This window comes from Oenanthe melanoleuca, chromosome 2, assembly GCF_029582105.1.
Source record: "Oenanthe melanoleuca isolate GR-GAL-2019-014 chromosome 2, OMel1.0, whole genome shotgun sequence".
In the NCBI taxonomy this organism is placed as follows: Eukaryota; Metazoa; Chordata; class Aves; order Passeriformes; family Muscicapidae; genus Oenanthe; species Oenanthe melanoleuca.
In genome coordinates, this window is record NC_079335.1 from 72,551,380 (window position 1) to 72,572,627 (window position 21,248).

General features: G+C 38.7%; 1 protein-coding gene across 2 annotated transcripts in view; it reads left to right on the forward strand.

The window, feature by feature from the left end:
• The window catches only part of TRIO (trio Rho guanine nucleotide exchange factor), a 244,848-nt gene that overhangs the window by 214,834 nt on the left and 8,766 nt on the right, over positions 1-21,248 (forward strand). Inside the window, exons 37-52 of one of the 2 annotated variants that reach the window (XM_056483314.1) lie at positions 1,748-1,843; positions 3,944-4,092; positions 4,811-4,877; positions 6,267-6,370; positions 6,972-7,041; positions 8,502-8,591; positions 9,219-9,311; positions 9,891-9,941; positions 10,153-10,230; positions 11,138-11,329; positions 12,245-12,422; positions 13,246-14,015; positions 18,169-18,416; positions 19,206-19,344; positions 19,691-19,718; positions 20,544-20,706. In XM_056483314.1, the coding sequence (XP_056339289.1) occupies positions 1,748-1,843; positions 3,944-4,092; positions 4,811-4,877; positions 6,267-6,370; positions 6,972-7,041; positions 8,502-8,591; positions 9,219-9,311; positions 9,891-9,941; positions 10,153-10,230; positions 11,138-11,329; positions 12,245-12,422; positions 13,246-14,015; positions 18,169-18,416; positions 19,206-19,344; positions 19,691-19,718; positions 20,544-20,706 (2,516 nt within the window). Of the gene's footprint in view, positions 1-1,747; positions 1,844-3,943; positions 4,093-4,810; positions 4,878-6,266; positions 6,371-6,971; positions 7,042-8,501; positions 8,592-9,218; positions 9,312-9,890; positions 9,942-10,152; positions 10,231-11,137; positions 11,330-12,244; positions 12,423-13,245; positions 14,016-18,168; positions 18,417-19,205; positions 19,345-19,690; positions 19,719-20,543; positions 20,707-21,248 lie in introns of those variants that run through there. The other variant, XM_056483315.1, reaches the window with a different exon arrangement.

A 21,248-nucleotide genomic window follows, 5' to 3' on the forward strand; every position in this document is an offset into this window, starting at 1 on the left:
CGGGCCCCTAGCAGCATCTCATACCTGCATGAGCTCAGTTGTTCCCTCGAGCTTTCCCTTCTTTTCTGAGCAACGGATGTATTCTGCTCCCTGAGTGTATCATCAGGAAAGTCAGCAAGGAGTTTTATCTATGCAGTTCCTTCTTTTTCAGACTATATGTGGTATAACCACAGGTACTGGAAATCACAGTTCTGAAGTTTTACCTCACATCCCACATACCCCAACAGAGCAATAAAAGAGACTGTAACCACAACCTGATTTCAATACTGACAGTGTTTTTTAAGACTGAGCTCTGCATCCAAAGTGAAAATCCACATACAGGCATAGCTGTGGAAAACCTGGTCAACAGTCAGATGTCAGGAGCATGTAAATTGCCTAACAGACAGGCCAACCTGTGGGATTGCTCAGTTTTTGGTGTGCATGCAAACATCATGTGCTAGGCCATGCTGATTTGTCTAGTAGCACTAAATAGCACAACCTTTTCTCCCCAAAGAGCTCATCTGCACACTATATTCATTCTCTCATTCAGCAGAATCATTGCACACATCGTGGATTTGCATTTGGTGGCAGTTTACAAGTTGTTTGCATTTAATTTTTGGATAAGCAGTATGAAAAGTTTCAAGATCAGTTGTGTTAATATGAAACTAATTATTTTTGCTTTTTGTTTTCTCTTTCTGTAAACTCTGATGCAGCATTATGTTGACTTGTGTTCTGTCTCTGCTTTGGCTCAGTTCCCATATCTTTCCGTTTAAAGTTATCTGTATTTCCTTTGCTTACCCAGCCCCCGTTTTCCTTTCCAAATAAGGCAAATACAAGGCAAACTACCTAAAATCTGTATATTCTTTTTGTGTTTACTTATGGGGAGTCTTGTTACACCCATGCTTGATTTGAGCAGTACCTCTTGTGTTTAGTCATTATTTGTGCTGTTTCTTTGTCTGCTTTGTTGGAAGCTTTTGCAGGACAGCTTGCCCTGTGCTGCATGGTGTTCACTGTGCTGTTCATAATATGAAGTACAGTTCATATTACACCCTGTTTCCACTTTCCAGTTACTAAATGATAAATGTAATATGCAAACAACTCTGTTTGCAAATTACTGAGACTGAATTTAATGGCCTTCTCCCAGAATCCTTTACTGTGAACACCTTTTACCTTCAGTTGTATCTATAAACTGGCATTTTATAGCTTATGAGGCCAGAGATCTTCTGTGCTCTACACATACCATTGGGAAAAATGGATGGCACAAGGAATGGTGAGCTCAATTTCCCATCTGAATCTGGGCAATATATTCCAGCTCTTTTAGAAAAGTAAATGCCCCTGAGTTATTGGTGTGTTTTTTCTTAACATAATAATGCTTCCTCCTTTATTTCGAGTCTTCTTGATTTCTCTTAGTATTCTGCAGTTGTTGCTTTGTTTGAGCAGCAGTAATGTAGGTTAACAAACTGTTATCCGTTGGGTCAGCTCAGGCAATTTTCATAGCTATTTGCCAGGAATTATCAGCAATTTGATTTCCTTGACTTCTATTGTATGTAGGAACAAGAATTTTTATCCCAGCATTTAACTTCTATGGGGTTTACTTGAACCTTCCAACTCCAGCTGCTCAAGTTGGAAGGGATGCTTTTAGTGTTACATGACACTGACAGTACCTGTCAGGTACCATTGTCTGACAGAGAAGTGAAGGAAGTCTCATGATCCATGAGCAAGTAGTGGGCTAACTCTGGGATTCTCCTTGCTTTGTGTCATTGCACAGACATCTTCTCGACTCTTGGTGCGGCCGACAAGCTCCGAGACGCCCAGCGCTGCAGAACTCGTCAGTGCGATTGAAGAGCTCGTCAAAAGTAAAATGGTGAGACTGACCAGCAGGTGCATGTCTCTAAACAAGTTGTGTCTTCAGTCCCAGCTTGCTATTCAGAGAAAACCTGCATGTTTTACACTGACTCCTAAAATTTGCTGTCTTATTTCAAAAGTCACTTTCTGGGTTGATGTATGGGATCATTTTGTACACACTGTTTTGTAAAAACATTTACTGAATAGATAAATGTAGTGGAGCAAAGAGCAGTAAATAAGAGGAAGAGAGGAGATGGTAGAAATTTTTTTAAGTATGCTCTACTGACATATTAAGTATGTTAGTCAGAAAAAAATGTTCAATTAGTAGAATGCATGCAAGGACACCCAGGGTCTTAGACTAATGGACCTTTATGAGAAGAATCCCTGAAACTAAATCTATTGCAAATCTTATGAGGTTAGTAAAGCAGGTAACCCTAATAACAGAAATATTTATGTTTTCTAATTACTCTTCAGACAACATGGTAATGAAGAAATAAGTAAAGCAGTAAAGACATAATTGTGCATGTTAGTTCCCCTCATCCTTGCTAACAAATTAAGTAGGAGGAATTTGTGTCAGTTTTTTTAGGTTCCTATGTTTTTCCATATTTTCAATTTTCTATGTTTCTGAAGATTGTCACTGACATATTTTAATGTTTTCATGTTCCTGAAGATTCTCATTATATGCATAATAAGAGGGAGGCCCTTTGTAATAAAAATCCAGCTTGACCCAGTCTGGGAAAAGCTTCTCCATCTGACCCTGTTTGAGATTGGCCTATATGCTCTCAAGAGTTCCCTCAGCAATTCTGGATTTCCTCAAAACCTTTTGATACAGCTTTTGCAGCATAGCCCATCTTGGGCTCAATAGGAAGGGCCTTTGTGAAAACTGCAAAGAATTGCAGCATGGCAGCCCCATGTTATCAGAGCTTGATATTTTCCAGGTTCATTCTAAATTGAAGCAGCTTTGACTTTCAGAACTGGAATTTTTTTTTCTGATCTCTCATTCAGAGAAAATTACATTATTGCATAAAATAATTACTGTACTCTCTTGGGTATTAACTTTGATTTTTACTTCTGTTGCACCAGAAGGGTGAATGCAAAGTAATCTGTGAGAGAATTCAACAGTCTTTTGTAAATGGAAAGTTTGGTAGTCCATGTCTTTCAGGCTGCCTAGCAGTGGATATAACTCAATGATCCACGCATTACCCCTTGGGGGAGATGTTCTCATTTCACAGTTTTAGCCAAGGTCCAGCTTCCCCTGGGTTTTGGGCTAGTCATATCATTATTGGTTTTTGCTTTTTGCAGGGAAAGAAAAAAGATTATAGCTGAACCCCACCCTGGTGAAGTAAATGTGCCTTGCAATAAGGCTGTATCACATGCAAGGAAAATGTGATACATAGCTGTAGCTTGATCCAAGGTTATGGGCTTGAATTAAAGAAAGCCAATGAATACTTCATAGAAGATATTCGTATTACTTCCTCCTGTTGTTTCTTCATCTTTTATACAAACAGAAGCTTGTGGAGTTCATGCAAGGTAGATAGTGTATCTGGAAGAGGATACAGGGACTCTTCTAGGATCTGAACAAGCTCTGGATCTGAACACTGGCAGTATAGAAGTCATTATTTTCTTCAGTGAGATGCTATTTTTGCTAGCTAATAAGATAACCAAAACATCTGACACAGAACGCCACTTCTCTTGAGTTAAAAATGTAACATCATAAAAATCTCCTTAAAAGATGTCCTATTTATTGTTGAAAGTAACTTGTATGTGCCAGAAGTCAAATATGAGTAATATAATTTAATCCCTGGCCATGAAGACACATTTGTGTTGCTCCCACCATAGAAGTACTTGCATCCTGAGCAGGAGAATTGCTGCTCAAATCAATTCAGCTCCTTTATTTTCCTATGAAGGGAAGGCTCTCACCTCAAGTGTGCTTCAAAGGCTTGGTTATCATGGAAAGTCATGTTGTTGCCTGGTTTCCTGGAGGCTTGGGACTTGCTTTGCCAAGATCCATTAAAGGAATTGATCTCCCATAGATTGCCATATACTCTGGCTTGTAAAGTGTCTTGTGGATAAATGAGAAATGAATCATCGTTGCTAACTGTCTTGAATACCTTCTCAGGCTCTGGAGGACCGTCCAAGTTCCTTGTTGGTAGATCAAGGTGACAGCAGCAGTCCATCCTTCAACCCTTCAGATAACTCCCTTCTATCCTCCTCGTCACCTATAGATGAGATGGAGGAAAGGAAATCCAGCTCCTTAAAAAGACGACAGTAAGACCAGTTTTTTTATAATTTTTTCTTTTTTTTTTTTTTTTTCTTTTTTTTTTTTTTCTTTTTTTTTTTTTTTTTACGATGCTTATTTTGAACTGGCAGCAGAAGCTGTTAGTCTGAAAGTGGGAGGACTTGTATTAGATGTCAAGCATGTGGTCACGTTTCTCTGTGACATTCAATCTGTGATTTTAATTCTAGTCACACCTGTGTTTGCCTTCTGCTGCATGTCACTCTCATTTATTTGGGAAGATGCTGATCTTTAAATGTCCAAAGGTGTATTAGGCTTGAAAAAAATACTCATTCCCCTCATTCTATTCCAACCCATACTTAATTTCTCTATGTAGCAGTAAACTGTTACCATGGTAGAATAAAAACATGCCTGGTTTCAAATTTTTTAAACTTTGTGTATAAATAACCGTCAGTATAGCTAAGAGTCTCCAGACCAGAGACATAATAGCATTTTATTTTAAACAATAGTTAAATGTTTAATGTCACGTTTAAGAAAACATCTGACTTTACATAAACAGAAGCAAGCCTTGTCCAGTTTCAAAGTCAAAGCAGTATCTTGCTAAGAACCAATGTACATGATTTCTTCCGTTTCAGTTCTGTCTATCAAACATATGTGACTGCAAACGTAAAAAAAATTGTATGCCATTAATCCTCTTGAAAAATCTGTTTCATTTTTTAATATTTGTTCACTTTTTTCCTTCCACTCTAGCTATGTCTTACAGGAATTAGTGGAGACAGAGCGAGATTACGTGCGAGATCTGGGCTATGTAGTTGAGGTATGATGTTTTTAATTCTCTTGATTTCTTCTTTTTTAAAAAACGTGTTACTAACCAGCTATGCAGCTTGAACCTCACTGTGTTTTTCAAAACGAAACACGGGAAGAGACTAAAAATGTGAAAGTTTACATTCTGAGTTTTCCCTCTTGTAAGCTTTTAATGTATTAAAATACTACATCAGATTTTACTTCTTTTTTTCCTGTTACTGTGTTCATCTTGTTCTTTTGAGGAGTGTAGTTCTTTGCCTTTTTTTTTTTTTTTTCACTACCTCTGGCCTGATGTTATCCTAGTAGATAGTGGGTTTAACACATCTAAACTGGAAAAAAAAAAAAAGAAGGGATTGTACCTCAGCATACAGAGCAGCTATCCAAGATTTGAAAGTCCTCCTTCCTCTCCTGCTGCTAGGCTTCTCTTACACTTCCTAGACTGCCTTGCTGTAAAATGAGATAACATCACATATCTCTCCTCAGTCTTCAGCTACCAACAAAATGCATTTGGAAGAGTAGAAAGAATGAGCATGACAGTGAATTTTAGCCTAATAAAATTTAATTCTTAATCTCTGTTTTGAAGGCAGGCAGGGAAAGAAAACATCAGCATTGTGGTAGTGTTTGTACAGTATTTAAAGGGTCTATTAAGGAGTCTGTGAACAGATACATTTTTGTGAATAACATTTCTGATGGAAATTATGGACATCAAAACATATGCTTGGCAAACCAAAAGCAGACCTGGCTATTTAGAAATAGAACTACTAGGGAACGAAAGGAGGAATAGAGTTGCATGAATAGTACAAAATTTAAAAACACTCCAAATCTAACTATATGGTAGAATTGCTCAGTGAGAAAGCTGTGTGTACACCAAAACTAAGGGGACTATGGAAAAATGTAGGAGGAACTTTATTGCAGCGAGAATGCTTGCTAACAGAATTGACGTTTAATCTTTTTGTGTTTGGTTTGCTCATACTGCAAGCAGTAGTCCATGGAGTGCAATCCCATGGGCAGTTTCCTCCTCAGTGCACTTTGGTGTGGGGTTAGTGTGAGTGAAGTAAGAGACACAGAGCAAAGCAGCACAGAAGCCACTTCAGTGGCTCTGACATTTACTCAGGAACAGCTGAGCAAGGCATTGCAGCTCCTTCAGGCAGTAAGGAAAAGGCCTGTGGAAGCTTCCTTCATGCTTTGAGTTCATGCAGGCTAAATTAGAGTGAATTCATTTTTCCAGCACTGTGTCTGTGCTTTATACTTTGCTGTGTTGCAGAACAGTTTTCTAGTTTGGCTTTGTGTCCCAAGCAAGTTGTTGCCTTTAGATATCTTCTGGGAAAAAGGGGGGATTGAAAGACAGCTCACTTTTTTTTAAGTCAGAATGTTCACAGAGAATTCACTTGGACTGTTGCAGGGTTATATGGCACTTATGAAGGAAGATGGCGTACCTGATGATATGAAAGGCAAAGACAAGATTGTGTTTGGAAACATTCACCAGATTTATGACTGGCACAGAGAGTACGTATTGTACCTAAAAAATGTTAGACTGACTTTAGGAATTATTTCATCAAATATTCAGGTACAAGGTAAATGCAGTTGGTTTTGTGCTTTGAGTTGTAGAAAATGTAACTACAGCTTACAAATGCTGGTGTGAAGATGTGCTTTAAAGAAAGATATGTATAAATATATATATATATATATGTATGAATGTATATAGCAAGTACTTCAACTGACGATCTCTGGTATTGACAGAACTTTGTACATTGCTTTCTCTCTAACAATAAAGTCTAATGAATTAGGGGTGGTTAGCATGGCAATATTAGTATCTCAAGCATTCATACTAGGAAGGGGGAAAGCTTTCAATCAACATATATGAAATCTAATAATTTTATTAGTGAATGCCTGGATTTTTTTCATCAGTAAGTCCTTTTAAAAAGCTATATTGAAATATTACACTGTTATCATTGTCAGTTTGGACATACATTAATATCCAGTGCTGCTGATAGGGGATACAAAAGTCTCTTGCCCTGCAGTAAAACTACTTTGCCTTGCAATTACCTGTTGCTATAGTGTGTGCTGTCAGGAAAAAAAAAGAAGTGTTTATTCTGTTTATGTTCAGCTTCTTTTTAGGAGAGTTGGAGAAGTGCCTTGAAGATCCAGAAAAGCTGGGATCCCTGTTTGTTAAACATGTAAGTGCAAATGTCTTTTTTGGCAAACTATTGCTGCTGCTGACCAACATGTTTGACTATTAAGTACAGCACAGTTAAGAAAGTGCTGTACAATGTTCTTCACCTGTAAGAGGTGGAGAGATAGCTTTTAAGAGCTTATAAAAAGGAGAAGTAAATGCTCTAGTCTTTGTCCCCAATACCTTTATGTGGAGAGGGAACATGAATGTGAGCCCCATTTCTCTATTCAGTTACACTTCAGTACAAGGGAATCTTCATTTCATGTGGCACTTGCCTTGTAATCCCAGGTATCCATGCAATAACATGGAGTTTAAGAAACAAAAATAGGAAAGAGGCTCAGTGTGTTCTAGTTATGTATCCTTTCTCTTTCTGAGAATTTGTTGCTGGCATAGTGGGAAAACTGAAGGAAGTAGCTCTCCCTGTTTCTGATTGCTGTTTTATTTTCTCATGATATTTGTAATTGAATTGTCTTTGAAAGGCACCTTTGCCACTCCAGATGGAAAAGCAAGCTGTGATGCTATTACAGCATCCTCTCACAAAACCCTATCAGCTAGAACACAATGATTCAGTTCCTGTTCTTATCTGTGTCCTGTGTCCTTTCCAATCTCCATCTGATTTTTTCATTTATTTCTTACCATTTATCTTCACTGGTCAGTACTCTGTAAGTCTCTGGGAAGCAAAGCCTCTAACAGCAAACAAATCCTAGCAAGGTGATAGGAAAGATTTTGGAGTAGGTGTGTCTATACTTCTTAACCAGAAATCAAGAATAAATCTTAAAGGCAGAAGTTATTTCCTCTCTCTTTTTCTGTTGCTTTGGTGTTAAAAGCACATGCAAAAGATAAAGAATCAGTGTTAAAAAATGCTAGTTCCTCCATTTCCAGGCTTCATTACCTACACCCCACCCAAACTCCAGTAGGACAGCCAATTGTAAATAAAAGACATGAAAGTTTTCTCATAACTGTTCTGTACATGTAAACAAGAGGAGGTATATAAATTATTCTAATTTCAATAATAATCAGATTGTTAAAATAGAATAAAAAATACTGTATTTCAAAGGCTCCATTACAGAATCATAGAATGGTTAAGGTTGGAAAGGATCACTGTGGGGTCATATTGCTGAACCTTCTATGGCTCTTGGTAAAAGAAAAATATAACAATTTTCATGCTTAACTTTATTGTTGGACCTGCTGAGCTATCAGCTCTGAACACCTGTCCTTCAGGAGCATTTATAGCTGTGGGATTTTTTTTCACTTGTGTTGCCTTTCTAAAATCATAATGATGTTCCCAAATAAATGTGTTTTCAGATCTGTAATTTCTGCATATGTAAATGCTTCTTTTCCTTAAAGAAGTCTTTTTAAGTTCATGCACTGGAAGTGCTGTACATCTTAAATAAATACTCCATTTTAATATGCCATGTGTTTTTCTTGATAATGATGTATCATTTTGTGTCCCTGTTCCTCTAGGAGAGAAGGTTGCACATGTACATAGTTTACTGCCAAAACAAACCAAAGTCTGAGCACATTGTCTCGGAATACATTGATACGTTTTTTGAGGTAAGTTCCTGAGAGAGGATATGTGAGGGGAAGGCTTATCAAATCTGTTCATCAAACCAGAAAAAAGAAGCAGCATATATTATTGTTATTGTTTTAAATTACAGTTTCTTGCCATTTCTGTTCTGATTTCTCAAACCTGATACAGACTCCTAGGGATGAAAACTAAAGGTTAGGTGTAAGATATTAATTATTCAGTAGAGTCTTATCCTTAGTAGCCTTAGCCCAGGCAGTTACCAGTTCATTTTATATAGAATGGTGATTCTAGATGAGCAGAGATCACTATTGAAAATAGGCAGGATACAACCTGTGACTGAAAAATTACATTTCACTCTGAAACCTTGTCAAAAAAGAGATGAAAGATGCAGAAGGGAATACCTTGGGAGAAAGGGTGATAAGGGAAAGGACTCCAGCTTTTGCTAACTGAAGATTAGATTTTTTTCTGACTTCTGCCAATTTCTGGTGTGATAACAATTAATATTGATATATCCTTGTTTATGTTTATATTTGTTTATTTATTTATTTATTATTTCTATATACTGATATGTATGCTGTGTTTCTAACTCAACAAAACAAAGGTCTTTCTAAATGAACAAACAAACACAAATATTTTTTTTTTACCACTCTCAGGATCTAAAGCAACGCCTGGGCCACAGACTTCAGCTCACAGACTTGCTAATAAAACCTGTGCAGAGAATTATGAAATACCAGCTGTTACTAAAGGTAAAGTGGTGTTGAGATGAATGAGTTGTGTTAATAGCTATGTTATGGATGTGTTAACACATACGTTTTCTTTTTTAATTAAAGCTGATGTTTCTGCACCCCTTTCCCTAACAGAACCCAGATTTGTAAGCAATGACATATGATTATTATCTGAGCACATTCAGATAGTTATAAAAATTGCTGTAGATGGCTTGGGCAGAAATTTATTTTTTCTTTTAATAGTTAAAGACCAAATGTTTAGGCCACGGAAATGTTTAAAATTTGTACCAGTGTCACAGGAATGGGAGAAGGAACTCCCAACTGTTTTCAGATGTAAACTTGATGCAAGTTGTTGGGACTCATCACAGCTTCAGTTACACTTGCAATCATTTTAATATGACATAAGTGTTTACTGAAGAGCAGCCCTGTGTAGTACAGAGGTCATTGCCTTAGCAAATGTTTTTCTATGAGCTAAATCCAAATGCTTGTCTTCTGCATTCTGTCATATTCTGACAGAGGATATCAAATTCAGATTTTCTAAGATTTCTTGTTGATGATTAATGAGAAAAGAAATATTACTTGATTTTTTTTCTTTTTCAGGACTTCCTCAAGTATTCTAAAAAAGCTAACCTTGACACAACAGAACTAGAGGTACTTGAGACATTTTCTCTTAGTGAGATGAATTCTTGTAGCTCTGAACTTCTCTTGTTTTGGCAGAGTCACTTTTTCTGATCTTCCTGAGAAAGTGATTATAAGTATTTACTTCTTGCATTTCTGTTCTAAAGCAACCGTATCAAATGAAACAAAATTTATTTGTAAAATTTGGAAAATAAAGCTTTGACTTTTTGTTTGTGTTGAACAGAAAGCTGTAGAGGTCATGTGTATAGTACCAAAACGGTGTAATGACATGATGAATGTTGGCCGCCTGCAAGGATTTGATGTAAGTTGGCTGGAGCTTTGCTTAGAGATTTTGTCAGTTTCTCTAGAAATTACCCATTAATGTTGTGGGGAGAAATGGGTACAGTGCTTTCTCACTATCTGGTTAGCTGGTGCAAAAAGCAGTAAATTAAAGGTCAAGTCTTAGCAAGTACATTTTCCTGGGAAACATTACCTGCTGTGTCAGTCACACTAGGTAAGCCCTTTTGCAAAATCAAGAAAGAACCAGTCTTACTACACTTCCCTTGTTGGCTAAAGGCTTGCAAAATAGTGAAATAATCAGTTATCAGCAGGTGAGCAGACCTGACTTCAGTAGTGTAGACAAAGGAGGAGTCACTAAGGTCTATCATGTGCTTGAGGCAACTGTAGCCCTCTGTGTTTTGCTAAGTCTAGAAGAGATGGAAATTGGCTACTCAAGCAGGATACATGAGCCAGACCACTGTCACCATGTTCTACTTGCAAAGCTCTTTATATTCTGTGATGCAGACATGAAGTTGAATTCTGCCCCTTCCCAGCACCCTGGAAGAATGTATGAATAACTGTTGAAATTACTCAGAATAGAGAAATTAAAGCCTTAGTGTTCCAAGCCTCAAAGTGCAGTATGAATTGAAAAGGTGGAGTGGATTTTTGGGGTTTAGTTTGGTTTTTTGTTTTGGTTTTGGGATTGGGGTTTTTTTTGTTAGTTTTTTTTGTTTGGTTGATTTTTTTTTCTTTTTGATGTTTGTATTTTTTTGAGAAAGAGCACAATAATATCTTGTGTATAGGAGAAGTGAATATATAATGGTCAGTGACAGTTAGAAGATGGGAAATACTCAAAGCTACTTGTCATGAACATGTGCTCAGAAAGGTTGATTGGGGAAAGAAACAAAGTGTTTCACTAAATGTGGTTTTTTTCTTGCCTTTGTGTTTAGGGTAAAATTGTAGCCCAGGGTAAGCTCCTGCTCCAGGACACATTCTTGGTTACAGACCAGGATGCAGGACTTCTGCCACGCTGCAAGGAGAGACGGGTCTTCCTATTTGAGCAGATTGTCATTTTCAGTGAGCTGCTAGATAAAAAGAAAGGTTTCTCCATGCCCGGATTCTTGTTTAAAAACAGCATCAAGGTAACTGTTGTATGTGTGTCTTTTGTGTCCCCTGCACAAACTCTGCTAAGGTAACAGTTTCTCATTCTGTGGGCAGTCACTAGTGACATCTAGATGAGAAGCCTTAGAGCACAATGAGGTGTCAGTCATTTCCTGAAATTACTTCCTAGCAAATTTGTTCTCACTCTGATGTTAAGTGGAGATCTTTGGATCCCAGTACTCTGATGCTTCCTGCATGAAGCATATCAAAGCAGGTGTTCTGGCACAAAGTGCTGGACAAGTATTCACAAAGTTTAGTTTTCAGCTCTGTGCTGTATGTACACCGCATTGCAAAGTCATTGCAAGTAGAGATAATAACTATCTTTGTATCCTTTCTGATACCCTGATATTTAGATAACGTTTGTAAGTGTGCAGCCTTCATAGATAGGTCAGCTCTTCCTCAAACAAAGAAAGTGTTTCCCCACTTCAAGATTTTCCTGAAAAAAACTGATAATATTAGGGTTTAGGAGCCCTTGTGAAGAGTTTTGGGTGGACTCTGCTTCCCTTAATTCACCTTGGTGGTCTGCCTGCCCTTCTGTTTATAGCTCTGGCTGAACAGCCAGGTCTAAGGCATTGCTGGATCTGCAGCTGAAGCTTTTGTTGGGGCCAGTGAAAAGGAGAGCTCCATAGCAGGCTCAGCATTTTAACTGATCTGAAAGGAAAGTGAGGGATGGAGAATACTGGGCCATGCTGACCTGCTGGAGATTGTTCAGGCACAGTGTGTCAGTAAACTGTACACTAATTCTTAGTGTACTGGAATTAAGTAGCTTCATTTCATGGTATTATTTTACTAAAGAAACAAGTGGCTATCATTTGAAGACCTGACTCTAAACTCCTAAGAAAGAGATTTTAAAGGTATGTGCCCATAAAATACATGTTGTTTCTTTGTTCATGAAGGTGAGTTGCCTTTCCCTGGAGGAAAATGTGGACAGTGATCCATGTAAATTTGCACTAACATCAAGAACGGGCGATGTCACAGAGACCTTCATTTTGCATTCTGCCAGTCCGGGAGTCCGCCAGTTATGGATCCATGAAATTAACCAAATTTTGGAAAACCAGCGCAACTTTTTAAATGGTATATTATTTTCTTTTACTGAAAGTTTGTAATTGGATGACTTTTCTCTCATCTCTTTTTTCTTGGCTTTGAAATGTTTTGCAAGTTGCCTTTTTCCAGAGCTAATACAGAACAGTTGGGGGATATGTGCCGTGTTTCTGCTTCAGAACAGATGCTTGCATTTATTATAAGAGTGGTAGTCTGAATTTACATGGTGTTCTCTTGGTGAAATTTTCCAAATGTTTTGTAGGAGTGAATCAAGATAGGTGCCATCCGTTGAGAGCTTGTGTACCCCTTTTAAGCAACTGCAAGCCTTTAAAGGCTAAACCCAAGTGGAATTTTAAGCATCTATTCAGAATATATTTTGCTTCTATTATTTTGGTGGCCATTGTTGTCACATCTTACTGTGGCAACAACATTCAGATTCTGCAGTAGAAGATGGTGTTGTCCGCTGTGATGCTAGAAGGTTCCTGTTCTGTTTTTATATCTTTCGGTTATTGTCCCAACCTAGATTTTTTTTTAAACAGTTGTAATGAGTAGCAACAAATGGAGAATTTGGAGTCACACCTGTTTTTTCCCAACTTGGCTGCTGACTGACAAGTGTGATTCTAGAGGAAAACATTTCTTCTTAGTTTCAGATTTTTAATCTTTAATACAGGTAGATACCGAAGGTCACGAAGGTTAGATACAGAAAAGTGACTTGAAGTCTGTGGCATCCTTCCACTACTCAGGAAATTTATTTGAACAGCACTCCTCTTTTTGGCAGTAGGCATGTCTGTTTTAAACTGTTCCTGTTCCCTTTCCTGCCCCCTTTCCCCCGATCACCCCCTCACCCCCACTGCAGCCTTGACGTCCCCGATCGAGTACCAGAGGAACCACAGCAGCGGTGGAGGCGGCGGCGGGAGCAGCAGCGGTAACAGCGGCGGCCCCAGCAGCTGTAGTGGCATCCCCAGCTCCAGCCGTAGCCGGCCATCCCGGATCCCCCAGCCTGTCAGACACCATTCCCCAGTCCTGGTCTCCTCTGCAGCCTCGGCCCAAGCAGAGGCAGACAAGATGTCAGGTATGTCCATTCACAATCACTCCCTGCCACACTACAACACCTCCTTAGAAACTAGCCTGAGCCAGCCAGACAGGCACCCTCCCAGTGCAGAGCCGGATGGTCCTCAGAGAGAAGCCGAACAGATTCCCAAGATGAAAGTTATTGAAAGTCCCAGGAAGACAGCAGGAAACATTTCTGGCTCAGCTGATGGAGCCCAGAAAGACTCACGTGGAATCTCAGAGGACAGCCGAACAAGGAACAGCATAGGATCACTGACGCTTGAGAAGCCAAGGCCAGGAGCCATCTCTCCAATGAACTCTCCTCTGTCCACGACTTTCCCTTCTCCTTTTGGCAAGGAAACCTTTCCACCCAGCAGCCCCCTGCAGAAGGGCTCCTTTTGGAGCTCCATCCCAGCATCCCCTGCCAGCCGCCCTGGCTCCTTCACTTTCCCTGGGGACAATGACTCCCTCCAGCGGCAGGTCCACCGCCACTCTTCACACAGCAAGGACACAGACCGCATGAGCACATGCTCCTCGACCAGCGAGCAGTCAGTTCACTCCACCCAGAGTAATGGGGTAAGAGCGGAGCACCTCTGTCCTGCCAGCTCTTCTAAAACCTTCCATGCTCCTTTCTGTGCGTTGCCATCATTCTCCGTACTAACTCCTGGCTCTCCGGTGCTGTACTGCTCTGAAATAATCAACTGTTCCGGTATCTTCTGCGCATTAAAAACCAAGAGTGTCTACCTGTGTGTGCATACATGCAAACATGGCTATGTATACACACACAAAAGCAACTGCTAACATTAGATGCGATTTCTGCCTCTGCTGAAAATATAGATCACTAGGCTGATACCTACTAACATGCTGTCCTTGCTTTTTTCGTCTCTAATTGGAAGGCACATAATTAACATGCTGAAGCGTGGCAGCCAGAGCACCTTGGGGTTTGCATTGCGCCAGCACTTAAGTCTGACTTCAGGATTTTGGCAGATTGACTTGGGGCTTTTTTCCCTTTCACGCACAAAATTGCCACCATTATCCTGTTGAGTTTTAACTTCGTGGAGACATCTACGTTCCCTGGGCTGCTTGATTTTTATATTTTATTAATTTCTCCCCCCCCGCCTCCTTTCAGCCTTAGTTGTTATACATCAGTCTCTTTTAAAATCCTGTGTTTGATCAAGGAAGCTTTCTTCACTCTACTCAAAATAGGCCAACAAAACCTAGCAACAATAATCCTACTTCTACTACAACCAAAATGATTACCCACTCCACTTGTCTTTTCTCCTTTGTAAGAAGAACTGTTTTCAGTTTTTTGGAGATTCAGCCTCTTAGCATGCACTTCGTTTGTGCAGAAATCCAGATTATCAACAGAATCTACGTTATCTCTAATAACATCCTCCAGGAAAGCAACACAGCAATTTCGGGGCATGTACAAATATAAAGCAAAAATGTTGAGGCATTTGCCATGGATGTGGTAGGCAGGTTATGGTGCCTTTCTTTTGAAACTCACATTTGATTTTTCTCTCACTAAGCATTGTATTCATGGATGTTTGTTTTTCTACTCTCTCACAAATGATATGCAATACCAGTTTTGCAAATCACCTAACTTGCTGGACCTTTTTTAAATGCATGTGTTTCTTTATAGAACTGTTTAACACACAAAGCTATCTTGACTTCTTAGTTCTTACACTTACTTTTATAATAGCTTCAGAGGAAAAAAAATTATGCTTTGCATGTTTTGTATTTTTATCCTGATCTTCTTTCAGCTTTTTATTTGATTTAGCTCTGTCTTGTGTTTATCTTCAGTCTAGCAAAATGTGACGTTATGAAATGTAATGCAAAATCTGGGGTAATTTGAGTATTTTGCATTTACTGCATAGAATGTGAATCGAGACAGTAGTACTTGCATAATACTAACTCAGGTTGTTGCTTTAAACAAAAAGAAAGGGAATGATGGGATGGCACTAATTTTTCAAAACATTTGGATTTTGATACTATCTCAGCAAAGACACCATTGCTTGTTTTTATCTCACTGTAAAACGTAGTGTTGGAATGCATGCCTTCTGCTTCACAGCTTCATGTTCACAGCTATATAACTCTTTTATTTGGTAATTGAGATGGGCCATAAGTCCTCGTTTCCAACCTCATTTCTAGACCAGTCAGCAGGACTTCACACCACATTGAACAAGTTGGAGAAAATGGGTTGCAAAGGTTTATTTTAATTTAACCATTTATTATGTATATTCACATGCACATATAGCTATGGTCAATTACTTACAGTAAAAATTACTTCTAAGAAGAAAAAGGAGCTAGTTAAAGAATGTGGGAGGAATTTTTTATATTTTGTTTGTAGATCCTCCTCTAATCCCATAGTTGAGGTCAGTGACGACCAGAAGTACTTTCAGTAAGAAAACATTACTGTGCAAGAAAAATTACTTCCTTGGAAGGCAAAAGGAAAGGCTATCTTTTCATGGTGAGAATGGATTCTGGTATAAACACATTCTTGAGAACATTTGTCACTTAGTAGTTACCAGACAGTTGTTTATTTAATAGATTTAACTGTCCCTGTTGAACATAAGAAATATTCAGAGTTTATTATGATCCTTCAAGACTTAAATGTCAGAAAGAAATGTTATGTTATAGAAAGGTCAGTCTTGCAGTTACACAAATTCTGCTTCATGCAAGGAAGCACTATGTTCAGGAATAGTGGAGTGGGGCAAGGTTTGAGGCTTAGGTTGATATTACAACTGCCCTTCATTTTCTCTTCTAAGTCTTAAAAGGAAGAATCAAAAAAAGCTGCTTTTTCTGAATAGAGTTGTTTTTCTTCTAGGTAAAAGAATGTAGCAAGTTGTCATCCTAATTTAAATAATTACTTAAAATGAGAATTAATTTCTTTGGTTTGGCTGTTCCCAGTTTGCCTGAATCATAGAAAGGACTTATTAATACAAAAGGCTATGCAGGCCATCCTCTAAACTAGAAAATATGAGTTCTCCCAGTGGAAATACAGCATCTGAAATTAATGTAAATATCCTTTAGTAGAGTTACAATCCACAATGAGAGCTTTCTCACTGAGGTAGCATATGCTTCATCATTCTAATATGGCAAAAACAAGATTTGAGTCACTCATTTGAGTCCAGCTAGAATAAAATGTACAGTCACTGGAACTCCAAGCATCAGGGTGTTAAACATGCTATGAATTAGTAATCTGAGACTGTTCTATTCCAAATGTCTTGGTTTCTCAGCCAGAGTCCTCAGGAAAGCACAGGCACAGAGGGATGGAGTGACTTGTTCAAGGCTGTTAGCAGATTGCAAGAGAACGCAGTGTTCAGGGCTCCCAGTGCACCATGCTGTCCGCTCACCCCTGCTGCATCTCCCCAATATTTGAGAAATATTTGACAGTTTCTGAGGGGAAAAAAAAAAAAAAAAAAAAAAAAAAAGTTGTTTTAATCCTGTGTGCCAAGCTTTCCACTGGCTGCTAGCACATGAGTGGTGCTAATGTGGTTCTGCTCTATAAGAGTAAGCAATAAGAGTATCCAGGACATGGGTACTCATTTCCTCCTTCAGCTCAGCTTCTACTGAGCCACAGTGAGCCCTCACTTGCACTGAGTGACCTGAAACAGTTTGAAGTAAGAACAGAGACAAAGGACAGGTACACACACTTCATGCCACATCATTAATAGGCCAGTCAACTTGATTTTAACTTGCTTCAAGAAAGAAAATTAGTAAAGGAATAGGTTGTGTAATCTGATAATAGTTTTCACACTTCCATTTATGAAACCTCATGTAAGGAATAGATGCAAATGGACAAAGTAGGTCATACCTTTAAAAAATAATAATTTCCAATAGGTTTGTGGTCAAGAGAAGGCTTTTTGTTCCGAAAATAATATGATTTTGAATGTACACCTTCTCAGCTATGATTAGCTTTCCACAAATCCTTGCTGGGGAAATGAACAAAATCATGAAGAGTAGTTGAAAATGTATGATAAACAGGTAATGACACTCAGCTATCTTAGTCACGAATCAATTAGAAGGGATTCTTACAGATTAGTGGGTCTATTTTGACCGTCAGATTAATAATTTCTTATTTCAATAATTTACATATCCTCTGCATTTAAAGGAATAAACCTGATCATACAGATGCAACCCAAGATAAGTCTTACGGTTTTAAGAGATGCTGTCAAAGCCCTGTTTTGTTCTTTTGTAGCTTGTCATGTTTTGTGTGCAGAAGGCCAGTGTCTGAGATCTGACAGATAGTGCTAGGAAAGACTACATGTATTTTTTATTGTTAGAGTTTCCAGGGATTATGAGCTAATGACTATGATTTTGAAACTGAACTTACAAAACCATGAAAAACTGTCTTAGATGTCTGTACTGTAGTTTTGATGCCTGGTAAAGATGCAAGGTTCAGTGTCTGAGCTTGAAAGGAAGATGTGTTGATATTTATGAATAAACTGACTCCTAGTTAAAGGAAATGGTACTGAGTAACTACACTGGGAATAAATTTGTGCAGCAGCAGTACATGAAGATGTTCAAATATTAGACTAATGCACAAGATAAACACACACAGGCAGCTTTAAAAGGGAAAACACTGCTCATTTCTTTGCCTACAGTTTCAACCAAGTGGATTAGGTAGGTAATGTAGCAGGCCAAGATCAACCTGTCTTCTTCATGAGTTTTAAACTTGATTCTCTTTTTTCCCCCTGCTCTCTCTGCTTCTGATTGATGCTTGCAGAGTGAAAGTAGCAGCAGTAGCAATATCTCCACCATGCTGGTGACACACGATTACACGGCAGTGAAGGAGGATGAGATAAATGTCTACCAAGGAGAGGTCGTGCAGATTCTAGCCAGCAACCAACAGAACATGTTTTTGGTGTTCAGAGCCGCCACCGATCAGTGCCCTGCAGCCGAGGGCTGGATTCCCGGCTATGTCTTGGGGCATACCAGTGCAATCATCATTGACAACCCTGATGGAACCATCAAGTGAGTGCCTGGGTGTGTGGAGAAGGGGGAGAGGGAAGAAAGCTTCCAATTTAGAGAAGGCTTTGAATCTTTAAGGCCAAAAGTTGGTGTGATCACAGGGAAATAAATCAACAACAAGCAGAATGAGTACTGGAGAGGTCCCTTAGCAAATGTCAAAATACAAGCTAGTAAGAAAGATCCCAGAAGCACATATTCTTTATTAAAAAGTTGCAATAACCTAATCTTGTGGGAAAAGAATGCCTTATCAAAGAGCAGAAATAATTTGTTTTAACTTGTTTATTTAATAGAATGAGTTACCAGTCTAGACACCTTTGTCTAGGAAAACAGGGAATGTTTGTTCAAATAAAACAAGATTTCAGTGTTTCTAATATCTGCTTTAAGCCACAAAACTATTGAAAATGACTGTATGCTAGGAATAACTCTAATATCTACAATGGAAGAAATTGTATTGAAGTCCAAAGTTTGAATTTCGTGTAGAGCTTTTGTAAGGCTGCATTTGGTATGGGTTTCATACTGCTTGTTGCTCAATTTGCATTTTCACCTAGAAACTCTACCATTCAAGCAAGGATTTCAAGGAATACTGAACTTCAGGCTATGTTAGTAGATGGTTCACAGTTTTAGCCAAGGGTGGCATCCCTTATGGAATACTTTAAGTATTTCATTTTACTATAATGTAATACATAAAAATAACATTTTTACATCCTTTTCCAATGCCACGTGAAGCTAGATAGTATAGGACTTAACAGGGAGTTGAAAAGAATTGATCAGAGTTTCATGTTCTGTGTTCAGGAAGTCAACGTCTTGGCACACAGCACTCCGATTAAGGAAGAAATCTGAGAAAAAAGATAAAGACGGCAAAAGGGAAGGCAAGCTAGAAAACGGTTATCGCAAATCCCGAGAAGGACTTGCCAACAAGGTTTCCGTAAAAGTAAGTGTTCAAAGATGTAGTTTCCAGAAGAAGTTGGGTTGGCATTTCTTTAAAAAGTAGCTTCTGTCAGAACTTCACAGGAAGGAATCAAGGATAGCAGTGACTTTAGAGGACAGTTTTTGCCACATGTGAAAACAGGAAGTTATAACCTTTGAACCTGAAAGCATCAGACAGAAAAAAACATACTGCAGAAAGAATAGAGTGGTGCAGAAATGGTGGTATTCAGCTGTTTCTTGGATTTTGTGGGTACAGCCAACTTTGATCCATCTCTGTGCTTGGTTTCCTACCATTCTTTAAGTTCTTATAAGATTATCAGGACATTAATTCTTTAATTTCTCTTTTCCAGCTTCTCAACCCCAATTACATTTATGATGGTAAGTTGCTTTAATTTATCATTTTATTTCAGTCAATAAATTTGATTAAAACATTATTTGCTTGATATTAACTATGTCAGGAACTGAGTGCTTTCTACAAAAAATATATATAGGCTCTTTTTAGATAAGGTAGAATGAAATGCATCCTATTTCTTTTTTAAGATGCAAGAAACGCTCTTTTGTTCACAAATCCAAAACAACGTAAAACACAAGGACCATATGATGTGTTCTGTATGGAAATTGGGCCTTGTTGAATTTGCAAAGTAACAAGTCAAGGAGTTGGAGCTGCTTTATTTTCAGTCTTGCATCCTAGGGAACATTCAGGACCTCTCCAGTGCAGAGGCAGATCAGGACAAAGATAGTGGCCCATTGGGGTCAGAGCCAAACTGGGGTTTTAACTTAATCTACAGAAACAAAGTTTTTGAGTTTCACCTGTGGAAAAGGGAAAGCACTATGGTGCTTCAGTGGATGAAGTGTTTTGTGTTTTCTTTTGCCATCTTGGCTGGGTATAAAGATAGCCTAGCTGAGCATGTCCTTAAATACTCTTCACTGTAGACTTTGCTCACTTATCATAAACTGGATGTTTGGTTCACCATGGTAAGTGTTCAGGGTTATCTGTGGCACAGCAGTAGTGTTGTGTCCATGTAGAGAAAAATTCAGTAGCTCTGTAGAGCACCATCAAGGGGCCTAACCATGGATGTGCTCCAAGGGCAGGGGATATATACACCCTGGGAATCTACTCTGTCTAATAGGAAACAGTGTGAGGAATAGAAATTAAATGTATTTGCTTCAGTTTACCTAATGCCATTAATGCTCTTTTTCCAGTTCCCCCAGAGTTTATAATTCCATTGAGTGAGGTAACATGTGAGACAGGAGAGACCATCGTGCTTAGGTGTAAAGTGTGTGGTCGCCCCAAGGCTTCAGTTACTTGGAAAGGTCCTGATCATAATACACTGAGCAATGACGGTCATCACAGCATTTCCTACAGGTAATTGTGTCATGTGCAACAGGAGCTGCTGAAACTGTTACATTTTTAATTTGCACCCCTGGTGCAGGACAGTGTTTGGATTTGAGGCATGAGGATAGGGTTGCTCTCAGACAGAAATATGTCACTGAGATTTTTCCAGAAATGTTGTATAACTTCGGTATGTGGTTAGGGTAACAAAATGTTATAATCAGTTGATTTTTTAAAAATAAAATAAAATTAATCTGCTCTTTCTGATTAGCTATTTCAGAAGCCATTGTGGTTCTGTCACACTGACCTGGTCCTTGAAACATGTGTGTCACGACATGCCAGTACTGTGACAGATCCTGCCAGTCCCTTATTTCCATTAGTGGATTTCAGATCACACTACAGTGTTTTGCAAAGAAGCCTCTGCTTCCTGCTGATGTAACATCGTGCTTCGTTGTTGAAGCATGGATATTAATACTTTTGTCTGGTTTTAGCTTTGCCATGATAGAACATAACAGAATAACTGGTAACTCAAACACCAGGAGAATTTTTTCAGGAGAAAATGGTTTTCTGAAATG